Genomic DNA, 18,986 nt, shown 5'->3' with positions numbered 1-18,986 from the left:
AGATAACTTTCTTCATACACACATTCTTCAAAATATGATATATATCCTACGTAGTTGAATATCTCATGACCATAGCATCTAAATTCTTTCACCTTTTCTTTATTTTTCACCATAATTATTCCATAATTTGTTCTTTTCATCATTCAAAACTAATATTAGGTAGACATTTAATACATCCACAACATATAAAAACATTTAATCGTCTTATCTTATTTGAGGTTTTCATTTAATTAAAGCACACTAAATGATTAAATAAATAAGTGTGAACCAAATACAGATTAAATTAACGTGCTAATTATGAGAATCAAGTAGTGTAATCGTAATATATTCACATAATATAATTATGTAATAACATTTACACTACTTGATTCTCAAGATTAGCACATCAATTTAATTTATAAGCTAACTTTCCTCCTAAATAAATTAACATATAAATCATAAAACTTATTATAAATAATCTAATTCAAAGTTTCAAACAAAATGAGTGGATTTTGTTTGTTTAAGCCCTTTATTTAATAATAATAATAATTATTATTATAAAGTTAGTGGAGATTCATTTGATTTTAAAAGAAACAAATTTAAAAACACTTAAAAAGAGGGAACATAAAGACAAAATAAATATACTAAAAACCCTCATAAATAAAAATAAAAATAAAAATAAAAAAGAGCTGCCTTTGCCTCTTGTTCGGTAATCCATCCATCTAAACCCCAACTGTCTGTATCTATTTGTTCATCAAACCCCCAAATTCTCTGATTAATTCAGCTTCTAATCCTGGTAAGGTCGCTTAATTCAGTGATCGATAATACTCATCTCAATTGTTCATTTTACAGTTAATTTGTTCATCAATTCCATGTTTCCGTTTCTCTTTACGTCAATTGAGATCAACAAAATGATTTGTTTGTGACGGTTTCAGTTCTGGTTTCATCTGCTTTAGTTCGGCTGCTAAGTTGTATTTTGTGCTATAATTAGGGTTTGTTGATTCAAATGTATCTATGCATGTTTCTTTAGGATTAAGAGGCTGTTTAGATGTTCAGTTGTTGCAATAATTATTAGGAATCAGTTATTATTATTATTATTATTATAATTCTAGATCAGAATAATCAATTTGGAAGGATTTTTAAGTTTAAATTGATATTATGGCTATGATTTTTGTGATTATTAATGGATTTGAGAAAGGTTATTATTAGAATTATGATTTTGTGTTATCTATATCAAGTTTTTTGAAGAATCATGTGATTATCTTGATTGAAATAAGCAATGGAGTTATAGTCTAAATTGATATTATGATTATGATTTTGTGATTATCTACATCAAAATAATAGATTTGGAAGAATCATGTCATTATATAAGCCTACATAATCAATTTGGTGGATTTGCAGTATAATTTGATACTAAGATTATGATTTTGTGGCTATCAATGTGTTTGAGAAAAGTTATTATGATTATGATTTTGTGATTATCAAGATCAGAATAATCAATTTGGAAGAATCATGTGTTTATTTAGATCAAAATATTCATTGAATTTGTCATTTTGAAGTCTAAATTGAAGTATTCTTGCTAATGAATTTGACTTTTTGTGAAGATGATGATGCCAAATGAAGAATCTTTAAGAAGAACAAACATTGATGATTTTGGAAGTTCAAGGTTACTATATGACATTGAAGAAATTAGCAAAGCCCTATACTTGCACGAGAGCCCACCAACGACTTCAATGCCGCATAAGTACATGAAAGACGATTTATTACTGAACGAAAAAAAGTCTTCTATTTGGAGGTGGAAACCATTAAAAGCCCTATCTCATATTAGAAATCATCGGTTAAGTTGTTCTTTCTTTCTGCATATTCATTCCATAGAAGGGTTACCGTCAAACTTCAATGACCTTAACTTATGTGTTTATTGGAAAAGAAAAGATGAGGTTTTAAAAAGCCAATCTATACGTGTCAAAGAGGGTGTTGCTTTATTTGACGAGATGTTAATCCACCATTGTTCGGTATACATTAGTAAACATGATGCTAATGATGATGTGGCAAAGTATACACCTAAGCTCTCATTACTTTATGCCTCTATAGTTGGAGCTCCTAGTTTAGATATTGGAAAACATTGGATTGATCTCACTAGATTGCTTCCAATCACTTTAACTGAATTAGAGGATGAGAAAAACCGTTATGGAAAATGGATAACGAGTTTTAAGCTTACGGGTAAGGCAAAAGGTGCTACAATAAATGTTAGTTTCGGGTTTTCTTTAATGGCGGATAATTTAATCAAACGTAATCTTGGAAAAGGGAAAAGTGGTATGTTTCAAAGGGTTGTCAGTATTCCGAGTAAGTCGAGGCGTGGGACCCACGTGCCGAATGGATCTTTTGATATGAAAGGGCCATCAGTTGGTCTTCTTTATGACTTACTTGATGATGCTAAAACAAGTTATTCAAAAGAGTCAAAGTCAATATCTAATGAGGTTTATGATGATGAGTTTACAGTAATTGATAAAGGTATTGAATTTGCTAAATCGGTCGAAGATTCTTGTGTTGAGACCATTAATGTGGCTGATCTTTTCGATGATGAGGTTTGTGATGATACTGAAACTGAAGCCATTTTTGATGATAATAGTCGAAAAGAGAAAGATACTTTCTACCCTGAAGAATCCAATGAAGAACTTGAATTGTTTTTGCAAAATCTCTCGGTATCCGAAAAACCCGAACTGGAATTTAATTGTCATGAAAACCAGTTTCTTGAAAATGGCTATCATGAAGGGGGTAATATGGTAAAATCACGTAGCTTAGATGACCTAACAAACACTGTTATCCATGATTTCATGAACTTGGTTGGTTTTGATAGTGAGCCCGAACCCGAGCCCGAGCCCGAGCCCGAGCCTGAATCTCCAAGGGAGCGGCTTTTGAAACAATTTGAGAAGGAAAATTTAGCTTCAGGAAACTTTGTTTTTGATCTTGATGTTAATGGAGATCGAAATGACTGTTCTAACATTTTTGATTCATCGTTTTTATTTGAAAAGGCTGAAATTAAACGCGATTACGAGGCAGGTCCCTCGTTAATTAGTAGAAGGAAAGCTAAAATGCTTGAGAATTTAGAAACTGAAACGTTAATGGAAAAATGGGGATTAAACGAGCGCGCGTTTCAAAACTCTCCAAGAACCGACTCGGGTGCGTTTGGAAGCCCGGTTTATCTTTCACCCGAAACGACCCGTGAACTTCCTTCACTTGGAGACGGGGTGGGCCCATTTTTGAAAACCGAAAGTGGTGGGTTTTTAAGGTCAATGAATCCGTTACTATTTAAACGAGCTAAAAATGGTGAAAATTTGGTTGTGCAAGTGTCTAATACTGTTGTGTTACCTCCTGCAATGGGGTCTGATGGCATGGGTATTTTGGTAAATTGGGCAAGTTTGGGGCCCAAAAAGATGCTTTCTCAAGTGACCCGTTTGATGCCGTTGGAGGTAATTACGGGAATGGCATTGCAGCAAGCAACTTGGAAAGGTGAATCTCAGATGGCGGTTATTGAGAGGTTAGTCAATTTACTTAAACTACATCTTTAATGAGAGAAATTATTTTCAATAGTTGATATAACATCACTTTTACTTCTATTAGATGTGACAGTTGACCTGTTTACTTATGAATGGGTTGAATTGGATTATTGGGGTGTGGTTTAATATCAACGGTCGAATGGGTACATTAAAAAAGTAGCTTAACTTGAAACATGTCAAGGTTGGCCAAAGTGTATTTTAATGCATAAACGTCTCATATCATTTTATTCAAATATTATATATTTTTGTTGAGATCATGAACTTTTTTAATTGAATAGAAACACTGTTTGTTTTTAAAACATTTGAGAAAACATGTTTTGGTCAACTCTAACCATACCAAAATTAGGTGTTTTGACCCAAACCTTATTAAAATATTCTATAATTGCTGTTGAGATAATGCAGCTTTTTTAATTTAACAGAAACACTATTAGTTTGTTAAAACATTTGATAAAACATGTTTTGGTCAACTCGAACCAAACCAAATTTAGTTGTTTTGACCCAAACCTTATTCAAATGGTATATATATTGTTTTTGAGGTAATGTAACTTTTTTAATTGAATAGAAACACTATTTGTTTATTAAACAGTTGAGGAAACATGTTTTGGTCAACTAGAACCATACCAAAATCAGTTGTGTACTTGCGTTGACCCAAACCTGTTTTGGCCATTACACAACCCACCAGCACCCCCCCCTCCAACCCGCATGTTTTTTTCTTCAAGAGGTAAAATATAAAAAAATAGTTGAAAAGGAATCAAGTCAGAACGGGTAGAAGCTAGGGGTGGGAATTTTTGACACAAAATTTGCGGGTTTGGTTTGTTATAAACAGGTTTGGGTCATTTTCGGGTTGTAACCTTTAACCCGTTTAGCTAAAATGGGTTGTGTTCAGGTCAACCCAACGGGCTCGTGGATGGACTTGTATAACCCATTTAAGCTAAATAAAGATATTGAAATAAGATTTTATAATTAAGATGTGTCTCTTTTAACTAATTTTGTATTTTTCTTTGTAAAAATGTAAATTTAAAGTATTAATATGCTTAAATTATTGCACTCAGAATTGGATTTTTAATAAATAGTCATATCTGGCACATAGATGTTTACAAGAATTTAAATTTTTCGGACAAAAAGCGTTTGGGTCAATCCTCACAAAACTTCTTGTTTTTGACCCGTTACCCAACCTGCTCATTTATCCATACCTAGCTCCAATTTATTTCCTTTGGATCTTTAACAAACACAATATCTTGATCCTCTATAATATTTGTTACAGGGAGGATGCGTTACTTCATGAATTAGAGGCCATTGAAACACAAACAAACTTTTGTTGCGGCAATGGTTCAGAATATGTTTCATTAAACGACATCATTCCTTCAACAATTGACAGGATTCAATACCTTTTAATTGAAGGATTAAGAATCCAATCCGGGATATCAACTGAACAACCCCCCTCAACCATAAGCTCAACCTCTACAACCAACAATAACATCGAAGAAATATTAGAAATGTCAATACCATTAGACGACTATATCAATTCCTCAAATTTTGATGTTCAATCCGAGGTTACTGACTCGTCTTCCAAGAATCTTGGAACATCGTTTAATAACCGTTATGGGTATTTTGGTAACTTCATGTTAGCGTTGCAAATATTGCTTAGGGATCCGCTACGTGACTACGAGCCCGTCGGTATCCCAATGCTTGCTCTACTTCAAGTTGAAAGAAGCACGAGTGTTGACCAGATGGTCAAAACCAACGAAGTTTATGTAACGGGTTTGAAAGCTAACTTGCAGAAGAAGCAGCAGTCGGGTTCTCGTTGGTTGTATTCTAGCGGGATGACGGGTAAGACTAAAAAGCACCCGTTGACCAAGTCAACTGCGTTAGTGAGATCGTCCATACGGTCGATGAATAAAATGAAACATGATGAGACGCTGTGGAGTATATCATCGTATATTCATGGTGAGGTAGATAAATGGAAAGAATTATCAGGACTCAACTTATATGTAAGAAACCCTGATATTGTATTTAAATGAATAAGATCAAGTTCATGTGAATTATTCGTTATAGATAATTTACATATATCTTTGGATTTTGAGGACATACAGAGGTGTGTCTGTTTAAAATATGAATTCAATGAAATGTAACTGTTCAATGGTTGATTTTTTTTTATATTTATTTTTATTTTACATTTATGTTTTTTTTTATATCTTTACATGATTTTGGTAATCCCCGTTTTCTGTTGTGGTAAGATTAAAGTTCTGATGCGTATTTTTCTCTAATTCTCAATTCAATCACCCTTTTATTTTTATTTTAACATATATGACTATGGAGAAGTTATTAATACAAAATAAATAAATCATAAAACCAGCATTTTATTCCTGTAAGTTCTAGATTGGGCTATTTTCTTTAATATGCTTTTGTGTAGTTTGTGATTTGGCGAATGATTTGCGAGGATAGAGATCTTGATCCTTGTGGATCGAACAGGGCCTAGACTAATTCTCCAGGGCTCCCCTAATAATATCTATAAATGAATTGTTTTTGGTAAGAGATGAATATTACCATATGTAAATTCAGGGGCATGGTACACATCGGTATTCCAGTGCATTTCGCCCTCTAAGTCAGAATAAATATGTTTTCGAACCTTCTCTTTCAAATTCAAAGTGGATGTTCTCGTGCGAATCTCAGCAATGACTTGTTCTAATTCAAAAATTCCATGATCCCTTCCCGAACCAAACATGAATCTTTCGATTCATTTGGCTCTCACGCTCAATATAAATTCCCGTATTTTGATTGTTCATGTACTGAGCCTATCATGCCCTGCTGGCGGTGCACGCATATAATGTATATATGTGTGAACTCTCGGGTGGGCAAAAGTAAAATTGCACTAATTTTGACGTTATTTTACTAATCTCGTGAAAATAACGTTAAAAGTGGGGAAAGGTTAATCAGGCATCATGTGGTGGCGTTGATAGCCGAAAGACAAGGGCACATGCACCAATCAGCCGGTGTCCCGATGATTGAGTGCTATGTGCCTTATGTCCAAGGATGCAAAACTACTATCGAGCCGGGGGTCTCATCGGAAGCAGCCTCTCTATCCCTATGGGGTAGAGGTAAGGTTGTCTACATCTTACCCTCCTCAGACCCTACCATAGCATTGCTATTGGTGGGATATACTGAGTACGATGATGATGATGATGATGATGTACTGAGCCTATCCTTTATTCTTTTGTCATATTCCAAAATGAAATCAAAATATCAAAAGAAATCACTAATCCAAGATCAAAATATTCGGAGGACTCTTCTGACCAAACAAAAAATATGTAATTGTTAGCAAAGTTGTTTACTTTTTTTAGGATAGAGTCGTGGCTTGTAGATATTATTAGTGTTTTCAAGTATGATACGAGCAAATTTAAGAATATGGAATCAAGAGAGAAGAAACATAAGAATGGTTAGCTCAACTGATCGATTATCTCGTTAACGGCTCAAGTCGTTTAAGTACAACTATTGCTAACAACCACTTACTAACCAATTACATGTGCTACACAACTAACTAAGTCCCCTATAGAGGTACCCAAAAGACCCAAGTACCCTTAAATGATACCCGTGGGTCAGAAGAGTGCTCCTCACAAAATACCCGCGGGACATATGGATCACCCACATAACTGTGTAAGGGAAGAACACCCTTATATCACACGCGGAAGCATCCAGGCACCCTCAGACGTCATCTGCGGGATAGCACATCTACCCGCCAAGATGACCGGAAGGCAATGCTAACAGGACAGCTGTAAGTAACCGTCTCCCTTCTAGAAGATTTACCAAGATACTTTATTGGGCAATTCGTGATCTCTCAACCAATGGATGGAAGACACCTGGCCAGGTTGTTATAACCGTGCACATGGACAGGAATTAACTTGCCCTATCATAGAGCGACGCGTGTCCAGGTTGTTATACCCATGCACTTGCAACGTATAGCTCAACGCATCAGAAGAGGACACGTGTCCAGGTGGTTATGAGAGCATCTTCTAGAAAGGGACAGCTGGCCCAATCACATTCCCATACCCTTCGGCTATAAATACCCTCTCAATCTGAATGAGGTACACATCCACTCTTCACGATCTACTCTCAATACTTTAGTACTTTCTCTGCATTAGAACTGTACTTATTCTCACGCCGGAGGGTGGTTACGGGAAGACCCCCCTCTTGTCCTTCCCGTAGAGAGCTCACGGTGTCTGTTTTGCATGTTACGGTCACTGGACTTTGGGAAGTTGTGCTCATATCGTGTTGGTTGTTATTGTATCGTACCCGGTTGACTCATTATATCCAAGATCCGTTAAAGGGATTGGATTAGTGTTTCTTCATTGGTGCCATCCGTTTTGGTGTTAGAACTACACAAGTTTTTGTTGGTTTTTTGGTTCGTATGATATGAGTAAGTTTCATGAAGGGCCGAGGGAACTCCTGTACCTGTTTCACGTATTACTGATACTGAAGCACCTACAGGTTTTGCCTCGAGTGTCTTGGCACGTATCACGGCACCTGGAAGTTCTACTCCAGGTGACCTAGGACATGCCACGACTCCAGCACGTCCTACTCCGACGGACCTAGGGCATGTCACAGCACCAGGAGGTTCCAGATCCGGCAATCCCGGGCGAATTATGAAAGAGACTCACCGGACTCACTCAGAATTAGGTCTGGAAGACGATTCTGATGAGTCCGAGCCAGCGGGGATTTATCATCGTAGTTCCAAAGCTAGGGGACCATTGTCTCCGGACGAGTGGTTCCGTATCCAGCAAGAAAAGGTTGTAGCGGAGTATGAGCGACGAGTACGCAAAGAGCGACTCCAGGCTCGTACTCTAAATTATGAGGAATCTCCTAGGAAGTCTCTCTCCCTCCTCCAATAGCGAGGAGGAGCTAGATCCGTTATAGCGCTCAAACGGAGAGAGATCCTAGGGAAGTTTGGAGATAGCATGACCGTCCTCGTATGGTCATGCGTGTGCCATCTTACCTTGACGAGTATGAAAGTTATGACCCGTCATACCGTCCGGGTGATGTCAGTTATTACAGTGGTGATAGCCGCCTTCATTTGCACGGAGGAACTAGCCGTCCGCATGCGGTAGTTCGCCAGGCGGGTTATCACAGTGATGCCGAGGAAGACTTTTCTAAGCCATACCGTCCGGCTGCTTTCGCTGAAAAGTCAAAGTTCATTGCACGAATTGCAACTGCCCCGTTTCTAGTCAATGTTAAAATCCCAAAATCTATAGGGAAGTATGACGGGATGACTGATCCCAGTGATCACTTGCTGAACTTTGTGGCTGTGGGCGCAGTAAGCGTTTGGACTCTCCCATACTGGTGCCACATGTTCGCATTAAATTTTACGGGCGCAGCGCGGGAGTGGTTTGAGAAGCTTCCGTACAAACAAATCAAGAGCTGGGATGACTTTGTAGCCAAATTCTCTCAGTACTTCAGTCAGCAGAAAAAACACACTCGGGATCCGTCCGAAATATTAGATGTTGTTTGGCGGAACAATGAGTCCATTGAAGACTTCATTACCCGTTTCAATAACGAAAGTCTTAATATCGACGGAGTAAGTGAAGATATGTTGCGGGGAGCTTTTCGCAAAAATGTGAAGAGTGACGAACTAATTTGGACGTTAACTGGAAGAGATGGCATGCCCAGTTCTTGGGATGAAATTATGACTGCGGCGAAGTTGTTCGCAAGAACCCAAAACACTTTGGCAACCAATAGTCAGAAACAAAACTTAAAAGTCGAATTCCAGACTCCACGACCGAACAAGCAGGCAAAAGGAACTATTTGGTCTAGACTCCAGCCGTCCGCAGAGGCGTCTAAATCATTTGATGCCAGATCGTTGATTGACAATAAAAACAAAGCAGGCTCCTCGGCTCGAGGCTCAAACAACTAGACTCCACTTTCAAAGACTCCCGTTGAAATCCTTACTATGGAGAATGTGAATTTCAGGAAACCACAGCCACTCACAAGGAGATCATTCCTTGATGCCAAGAAACACTGTTCGTTCCATGACGACATCGGTCAGAATACAAACGAGTGTGTTGCTCTAAAAAATGAGATTGAGGCGGCTGTGAAATCAGGGAAACTTGGACATTTGGTAAAAGGTGGAAAACCTGGGACTGGTAAGGCTCCCGCGCGAGATAATTAGGGCCCACCCAAAAATCAAGTCAAAGATCTAAACGTTCATATGATTCAAGGTGGACACAAGGTTGGCGGGAAGCAGAGAGAATTCCTGGAGGAAGTGTGAAAAAATAAGCCTGTGATTTTTCCACGAGTCAAAGGAGGCCCTTGCAACAAGAATCCTTTGATCATCACCGCTCTTTTTGGCCATTATCGCTCACTGTACGTTTTCTTCGACACTGGTAGCACGTCGGATATAATGTACGAGCAGTGCTTTGAGCAGCTAGATGAAGAAGATAAGGAGAGGTTGAAACCTATTCATGCTCCTGTATCTGGATTTGGAGGAGAGATAATACACCCAAGAGGGGTGATATCCTTTCCGATCACTCTCAGTGATGAAATCCATTCAAGAACCGAAGAGGTTGAGTTTTTGGTTTTACCAGCAACATCAAAGCATGACATTATCTTAGGTCGGGAAGCGATCGGTGACTTTAATGCCCATCCTTCTACAGCACACGGTGCAGTTGGAGTTCCGAATCGCACTGGTGTGGCTATCATTCACATCAATCGTCATTGCTTTGCGACAGAAAGTTCTAAACCCAGCAAAGTAAGCAAACTCGGGACTAAACCCGAGAAATGGGTGTTAAACAAAAACTTCCCAGAGCAAAATGTAAATATTGGACCCGCTATCTCTGAGATAGTGCGATCATTCTTGAAGTAGTTACTGACAAAAAATGCTGACATCTTCGCGTGGAAGCCCGCGGACATAACCGGGGTCCCCGAAAGATTGCTGAACACAAGTTGCGAGTAAACCCAACGTTTACTCCAATAGTGCAGAAGAAGCCTAAGATGGGGCCGGAACAAACAAAAGCAACAAATGAACAAGTTCAGGACCTCTTACATGCTGGAATCATCCGCCCAATCCAATACCAGACTTGGGTCGCCAATCCAGTCACTATCCCTAAAAGTAATGGGACATGGCGGATGTGCATAGATTTCAAGGATCTCAACAAGGCGTGTCCCAAAGACTGTTATCCATTGCCGAAAATCGACCTCAAAGTTGATGCTGTAGCCCCATTCAAATTCAAGTGCTTCTTAGATGCCTACAAAGGCTATCATCAAATCCGCATGGCTGCGGGTGATGAGGACAAGACAACGTTCCGAACAGACCAAGGCACATTCTGTTATAAGATGATGCCATTTGGTTTAAAGAACGCGGGGGATACATATCAGTGGTTGATGGATGAGGCATTTAAGAAACAGATTGGTCGGAACTTGGAAGTTTACATGGATGATCTCGTGATCAAAAGCATTGAGGAAGATCAGATGTTGAGAGACATCGAAGAAACATTTGAGACCTTGAGAAGCATTAATATGAAGTTGAATCCAGCCAAGTGTTCCTTCGGGATGGAGGAGGGAAAATTTCTAGGAGTGATCGTTACAGGCCGGGTTTTAAAGCCAACCCGGATAAAGTCTAGGCAGTAGCCCGCATGCCTTCCCCTTCATCCCTCAAGGAAGTGCAGACACTCAACGGAAGATTGGTTGCACTGAACAAATTCTTAGCAAATCATGCAGCCAAGTCTTATCCATTCGTTTCAACTTTGAGAAATTTCCTTAAGAAAGCACATTTCAAGTGGACCACGAAAGCTGAACAAGCACTCCTGGAGGTCAAAAAATGCTTAATGGAGTTACCTACCCTAATCGCACCATACGCGGGTAAACCTCTGACACTGTATTTGTCTGCAATAGACATCGCCTTTGGGGCCGTACTACTGACGGACAGAAAAAATGTCCAAACGCCAATTTATTATGCCAGTAGGACGTTGACAGACCCGGAAACCAGGTACTCAATGCTCGAAAAACTGGTTCTGGCGTTGGTTTATGCTGCTAGGCGACTTCGAAGATATTTTTAGGGGCACCCCATTAATGTGCTGACAGGATACAAACTCAAGAATGTATTAAGCAAACCAGAATTGTTTGGACGATTGGAAAAATGGGCCATCGAACTGGGTGAACACACGATTGAATACAAACCCAGACCAGCAATCAAAGGGCAAGTGCTGGCGGAATTCGTCACAGAGGTTCCGCAGCCCAAAGAAAAAAATGTTTGGTTGAAAAACAACCCCAAGTACCTCCGGAGCAAGGAAAAGTTTAGTCATTGTTCATGGATGGAGCATCCAGTAGCGAGGGATCTGGCGCAGGCCTCAGTCCCGAGGGCCATGAGTTCACATACGCCATTAAGTTAGACTTTAAAAGTACTAACAACGAGGCGGAATATGAAGCTTTTCTGGCAGGCCTACGGATAGCTAAAAAACTTAGGGTAAAGCACTCGGAACGCATGTGGATTCCATGCTGATAGCAGGGCAGATCAATGGGACTTATGAAGCAAAAAACGATGTAATGGCTTCATATCTGTCGCAAGCGAAGGACTTGATTCTTCAGTTCTCCTCGTTCAAAATTGTTCACATCAAGAGAAGCGAGAACAAGTCGGCAGACTCCCTTAGCAAATTGACTTCAACGAACTTCGAGCACTTTGCTAAAGACATTCGTATTGAAGTCCTAGATCGCCCATCATCCCGCAAAATCAAGTTCTGGTAATCCAAACTGATGTAGAATCCTCGATGAGACCAATTATGGCTTACTTGTCATCAGGAGTCTTGCCAGAAGAGAAGCCGCGACTCGGAAGATAAAACACAAAGCCCTGAACTATCAGATGAATGACAGCGTTTTGTATCGACGTTCCTTCCTTGGCCAACTACTTAGATGTGTGGATGCCGAAGACGCGAACTACTTAATCCGAGAAGTCCATGAAGGCATTTGTGGTCTTCACGCAGGCCCGAGAATGGTCGTAGCAAAGCTTATGAATGCTGGATACTACTGGCCGGGGGTGCACCTAGATGCTGTACAGGAAATTAAGAAATGTGATTCCTATCATCGTCATGCTCCCAACACATTGCGACCAAAGAATGAACTTAATCCAGTTACTTCCGCTTGGCCTTTCCAGAAATGGGCTATTGACATCATGGGACCTTTCCCCGAAGCTCTGGGACGTGTCAAATTTCTAATCGTGGCCATTGATTACTTCACAAAATGGGTGGAAGCCAAACCAGTCGCATCCATTACGGCGTCGAGTGTCAAGAAATTCCTTTGGGAATTCATAATTTGCCGATTTGGTCTTCCGCTTGAACTTGTGAGTGACAATGGAACCCAATTTGCGGATGGCGGGTTACAGGAATGGTTAGAAGAACTTCATGTCACTCAGATTTTCACATCTGTGGCTCATCCGCAAGAAAACGGTCAGGTCGAAGGGACCAACCAGACAATCAAAGAAGGGATTAAGGCGAGGTTAGGCACTAAACGAACCGGCTGGGTTGACGAACTACCCCATGTACTTTGGGCCTTTCTCACCCAGAAGAATTCAAGTAATTCTGAAACGCCATTCATTCTAACCTATGGCACCGAAGCCATGATCCCGGCTGAAATCGGGGTTCCATCCGCACGAACTCTAACAATCAGTGATAATGATAAAGAATTACAGATGAACCTCAACCTTCTCTAAGAAAGAAAGGAATTGGCATTGATCCGCGAGCATAACTATAAATTCCAATTGAAAAAATATTATGACTCGCGAGTCAAAAAATGCATGTTTGATGCGGGAGACTATGTCTGCCGCAGTAATGAAGCCTCCGGTCAAGAGCCCCAAGGCAAGTTGGCCCCGATTTGGGAAGACCCTTATAAGGTTAAACAAGTGTTATCCAAGGGTGCTTACAAGTTAGAAAAGTTGGACGGGACCGAGGTTCCTAGAACTTGGAATGTGGCACAGCTAAAGAAGTGCTACATTTAACAAGACATGTTTTTACTTTTTATTCTTGGCCTGCGCGCCTAATAGACTAGCGAAGGACATGTAATGTCATTTCTTGTAATTTCGTTAGGCTTTTGCCTTTTTTATAAAAATATGTTACTTCTACATTTTAGCTGTATGTAATACGCATGTTACACTCCGCATACCTGAGGGAATTCATACATCTATGTAATTAAGAATGGCGTAATCCTGTAGGTTCCCAGCCGGATCTACACGGAAATATCTCGTATTACGTAGGTGCGGAATCCCTACGTAAGACGATACGAGTGTTAGACGCGATATACGTTAAACCCAAGTACAAAGACACGTTACAGTACTCAATAGACACGTTGTATTGCAACTCTTTTAACACGTGATAGCCCAATCACAATTACACGTACTGAACCACCGTTACAAAATAACCCGTACATCAAACATATATAGTTATCGACAACTTCGCCTAACAGGCTAGGCGAAGTTGTTGATAATTTCGCTTGTTCCACAAGTTCGCTTATAACAGGCGAACTTGTGAGACAAGTTATCTAAAACACATAAACAAATCCAACTAACACGATTACAGACACTAGATACTGAACTACTGACATCATGTACCAACAGACTCCCCCTTGGCAGTAGCTTCATATCTCTAACTTCAATCACGTGTCTTGTAATCCCAAAACTCGAGTCACCCGTCTTCAAGCATGAACTCCTTCTCTGACACAAACGGAAACTACTCTCTGATATTTCTTGCCTTCTTCTTTCCATGCCGGAATATAGAATATCTTTTTCTCGTTCAGCACCTGCAAGTCAGCTTGAGACAAATTCACCAAGTGCATTGGATCATACACTCTCAGCAACTCTTGTTCATCTTCATCCTCCATCACCGCTTCAGCTGTTTCACTATCGACATACCACCATTTCAGATTCTTTAAGACATCCTTGGGCATTTGTTTCATCGGCACTTCTTTTAAACACCAGATCGGCTTATACTTCATTATCATCAAAGGTTTGCCATTAGCTCTCATACCTCTGTCTTTATCTTCAACGAGCTTTCCTTTCTGCGGCTTTAATAACTCGAACGTTTTCTCTTTTATACTTTCTTTCCAAACGATCTTCCCAATAATCCTAGCCATATTATCATCACTCCTGTTTATCAACCCCAACTTGGCTAAGTCCTTCACCTCACACTCCGGCAAGGTATTAAACGATCTCAACAATCTCTTGAAATACTGAACTCCATCAAAACGTTTAATCACAAACAGCCTCAACTGCTCATCGTATAACCAGCATATAATCCCCTTCTTCGATTCAGCATACCCTTTGATGTTGTAACTCTTCTTAAACATAGTTGGGACCGCTGGTTTCTTTGTCTTTACAAACCATTTAGCATAGCCTTCTTTCCATCTTGGCCGCTCTTCCCATTCAGTCTCCTCGCTTCCCGTATCTTGACCCAAATTTGTCTTATCAGCTTCTGGAATTTCATGCTCAATGTTATCCTCCACAATCTCTCCCTCTTCAACCTCAATGTCAATCACAATCTCAGCCCCTATATTCTCAATTTCTTCAATCGGTAACACATCATCGTCACCTTCAATATCAACATCCACCATCTCCTCATCATCAACTGCCACCACGTCATCAGCCCCCGATTCACCAGTTGCACCAGTAGACTCCCCCTGAGATGTGGAAGTCCCAAGAGCTTGTTCAGTTCTTGGCAACTCACCACCTGCACCTTTCGATGCATTGGGATCATCGTTTTGATCATTCCTCTTCTTCGTCCTCAACTCGTCACCTTTGCAGCTCGTCTCCCCCTGAGATGCCAAGAACTGTTTCAAGGCATCAAAAAGTTTTCCGTGCTCAATCAGGAGGGACGACTGAATCTGATTCTTTGCAACAAGGCGCTGAATAGCGTGAGTCTGGATCAGATTTATTCTCGACTGCTCCACCACGACCCTTTCAAGAGCTGCTATTCTGTCCGAGTCAGATAAGGTTGCATCAAAATCAAAACTCATATGAGAGGTGTCTTGAGCATACGGTGAAGGGATTCCCAAAGTAGCCGGAACATCAGAAACCTGCATAAAAGTAACCGCAGGTGGTATCGAAACAGATAACCCTGCAGTGGCAACCAGCGTCGACTCAACGAATCTTGCAACGACCTCCGATGGAGTAAGTGTAGGAGGTGGCAAGGAAACAATTTTTGGAGTCGAAAACTGGAATGTAGTGGGTGGAATGCCAAATGAAGATGATGTATAAACCACGGGAACATCCGAGGTGATTGGTCCTGTCATAGTCATGGACGCAGGGACCATAGTCATTCCAAATAAAGCGGGTGGAGAGAAGCGTACCACCCTCGAGCTTTCACCAGCTCCCGATCCTTCACCTGGTCTTACCCGTTTCGATCGACGAACCAACCGATCTAACTCCTCCTCATAATCAGACTCACTGTCATCAGTATCTTTCTTTCTCTTTCCGTGAATTCTTTCTTGAGCGACCAGTATCTGTCTTGCTTCAGCAACATCATCAGCTGAGGAGTCAGAATCGGTTCTTTCAGAGTCAGCTACAGTCGTAGTTACCATCGACACATCCATATTAGAAACCTGCGCAACTGAGACCTGAACCTCTTCCTCAGGATCAACTCGTTCCATGTCAAAAAATCCTTGGCCACCAAAAGCAGCTTCAAGGTCTACGTGTTCCTCCGGTGCCACAACAGGAGCATCAGGCAATGCTTGTTGAGAAACAGCAGCCTGTTGCGGTGCCGGATCTCGAAACTCGTCCCCACGAGGAGCAACATACGCCGGGTTGATCAAATACCCAAATAGCGGAGTATGTCGTGGACGAAGCTCTGGTTTACTTCGAGCACTCGACGCTCTGCACTGTGCGGATATCCTCTTGCTGACGCTTTCAACATAACGAATCGGTCGGCGCTGAGGTAGCGAAGGAACTATGTGATTCAAGATCATTTGTAAAAACCGAGGATACATCAATAATCTTTCACGAGCCACCGCTCGTCTCTGACGGTCTATTTCATAGAACACCATCTGACTGAAGCTGTAACGCTTGTTGTAAGTCAGTGCTGTCATTGCCGATTGCATCGTGGCACCCATACCGTCCATACCAGCCTTTCTACCCGACATGCACACGATCATCACGTGCATGAGAAAGCGCCATTGGTCCAACAAAAATCCCTTGCGTCTCTGAGTGTCACCCAATGGACCAGAATAGCCCATTCTTAAAAATGCACCGTCTCTGAATGGAGCAACAAAGTCTGTAGGATCATCTCTCGTTTCATCTCCAAACTGCAAGGCGACCCTTATCTGCTCAGAAGAGAACTGCACCACCTGGTTGTTAACGGTGGCGCGCATAACTGGGTGCTCGACTCTGCAATCATACTCAACCGTTCGCCAGAAGTCTTCTATGTTTGGCAGAGAAATGGGCAGAGTTGTAGTAATAGCATGGAAGATACGCGAGCGGATAAGAAAGGTGATGATCTCGCGATAATCATCAACACCGCTAGCATCCGGGTCCAGTGTGATATACATATTGTTCCCCGGAAAGAACTAACGGTTGTTATCACCATCTTCGTCACCACCAGCACCACCGGCTCCTGCTACAGCTGCCATATCTGCACCACAAACGGTCTAAGTTAGAGAATCGTTAAAGCCGATCATAACTTCGCCTATTACCATGAGCGAAGTTAAGATAAACTTTAGTGTACAGGCGAAGTTAGACATTGGGCGAAGTTGAGCACAATTTCGCCTATACAATAACTTCGCCTGACAACAGATTAATCTTTTAAATAATGTAAAGCTTCAGGCGAAGTTAAGCCTGAGGCGAAGTTAAGCCTTAGGCGAAGTTGAGAACAACTTCGCCTAAATGATAACTTCGCCTGAACTGAAACGACAAAGGGTTAGAAGGCCAGATTAAGTGAATTTGGAGAATTTGGTGATTGTGGACAATAAAGACATGATACTAAAGAGATCTAGACGATCACATTAGTTACGAACACGTTAAAATAAGTTTGAAAAGTGGGTGTTTATAAGTTTGCAAGAGCGAGATCTCGAATCGGACCAAAACGACATTTGATTAACACCATTGATACGAATTATAAGTCACTCGACCCTACACACCTTTAACACGGAATAAAACGGAGATTAACAACAAGAATCGATTCGAGAGTTAACTTCGCCGAGGTTGATACGAGTATAAGTTCGCCTGGTTTTTGGAAAGTATAAAGTGTTTGACCAAATTGACCTTTATATAGGTCTGACTATGCCCAGGCGAAGTTAAGGTTAACTTCGCTTATCCTTAACTTCGCCCCTTGACAACTTCGCCCCTACACAACTTCGCTCAATATTAAACTTACAAAACAGTCCCTGAAAAATTGAACATTATGCTATTTACTTTTAAAACTTCCTTTACAGAGTTAAATGATACGATCAAAGACCAAGTAACCAAGTTTTAACCATAAAGCGACATATGCAATGAAAATTTTAGAAATAAAGTACACGGGATCAAATTTCACTCTTGGCGGGGACCAGAATGTTTTAGAAAAGATCCGAACAGGAATCATACTAATTGGATGGCTGTCACATAGATCCATGTTCAGCTGTATTATGACATAAAGAACAGGTTGTAAGCAGGTAAACAAACTTAGTATGGTTTTCATCGCTTCTGTGATACGGATTAGGTTCAATTAAGCTCAAAATATAAACGTACAACACATCAGAGAAGTGATGTCTCCTATCTATTCTCAAAGCGTATTTGGCTTTCCCCAAGTCACCCCGAGTTGACCTCGACCCGTAGTGTCTGATTAAATTGTAAAGACATCTTGATCTTTTAGAGTCTTCGTCCTGTTCTCGTTCTTGCCTCTTGATTGATAAGTATTACATAATAGACTTCAAAAGGCTTAATAATAATAATAATAATTATTATTTTTAATGAATTACATAGCCTCAAACAGTAGACTACTACAAGTCCCGAATCTGGATCACTGCAGTTTCTTGACACACTATCTTCTCGGGAATCAGAACACTCACGGGCTCGTGTATGACTGGGTAATCACTTTTCTGCCTATCATTCGGAAAGATATATATGGAGACATACACAACTCTTAATGAGTTGTCCCTTTAAATCAAGAAGATTTAGTTAGTATCACATAAACTTTTACGCACCATAAAAAGCTACCATAACATACAATGACTGTTCTAGAGTCTTTTGGGCCTAATAACTTCACCAGTTAAGCACACAGAAATAGTTCATGTATCACTTTCCAAGGTTGGATCAATTTTCTTTGAAACATTGTATAGAAACTTCTTACGAAGTTGTAGACTTGAAAAATTATATCATCTCCCTAAAAAAAGTTTAAATTCTATCGCCCCGATCAAGTCAAAGTCATCAGGTAAACGGCTATCCTGAAGATCCAATGGATCAGCAGGACCGACCACATACGAATATGCGTCCTTTTAACTAAGTATGAA

General features: G+C 40.4%; 1 protein-coding gene across 1 annotated transcript; it reads left to right on the top strand.

Moving 5' to 3' along the window:
* Positions 1-1,485: 1,485 nt before the first annotated feature.
* On the top strand, positions 1,486-5,557 carry LOC143590292 (protein PLASTID MOVEMENT IMPAIRED 1-RELATED 2-like). The gene is made up of 2 exons (XM_077070816.1): positions 1,486-3,517; positions 4,801-5,557. Exons 1-2 carry the CDS (start codon positions 1,584-1,586, stop codon positions 5,555-5,557), a joined length of 2,691 nt encoding a protein of 896 aa, XP_076926931.1. The 5' UTR covers positions 1,486-1,583.
* Positions 5,558-18,986: the final 13,429 nt, after the last annotated feature.

Source organism: Bidens hawaiensis, unplaced genomic scaffold (genome assembly GCF_021521415.1).
Source record: "Bidens hawaiensis isolate Kalapana, Puna unplaced genomic scaffold, B.hawaiensis_p1.1 tig00001647_1, whole genome shotgun sequence".
In the NCBI taxonomy this organism is placed as follows: domain Eukaryota; kingdom Viridiplantae; phylum Streptophyta; class Magnoliopsida; order Asterales; family Asteraceae; genus Bidens; species Bidens hawaiensis.
Note: the sequence above shows the minus strand (reverse complement) of the source record. Positions and strands in the feature narration are given on the sequence as shown.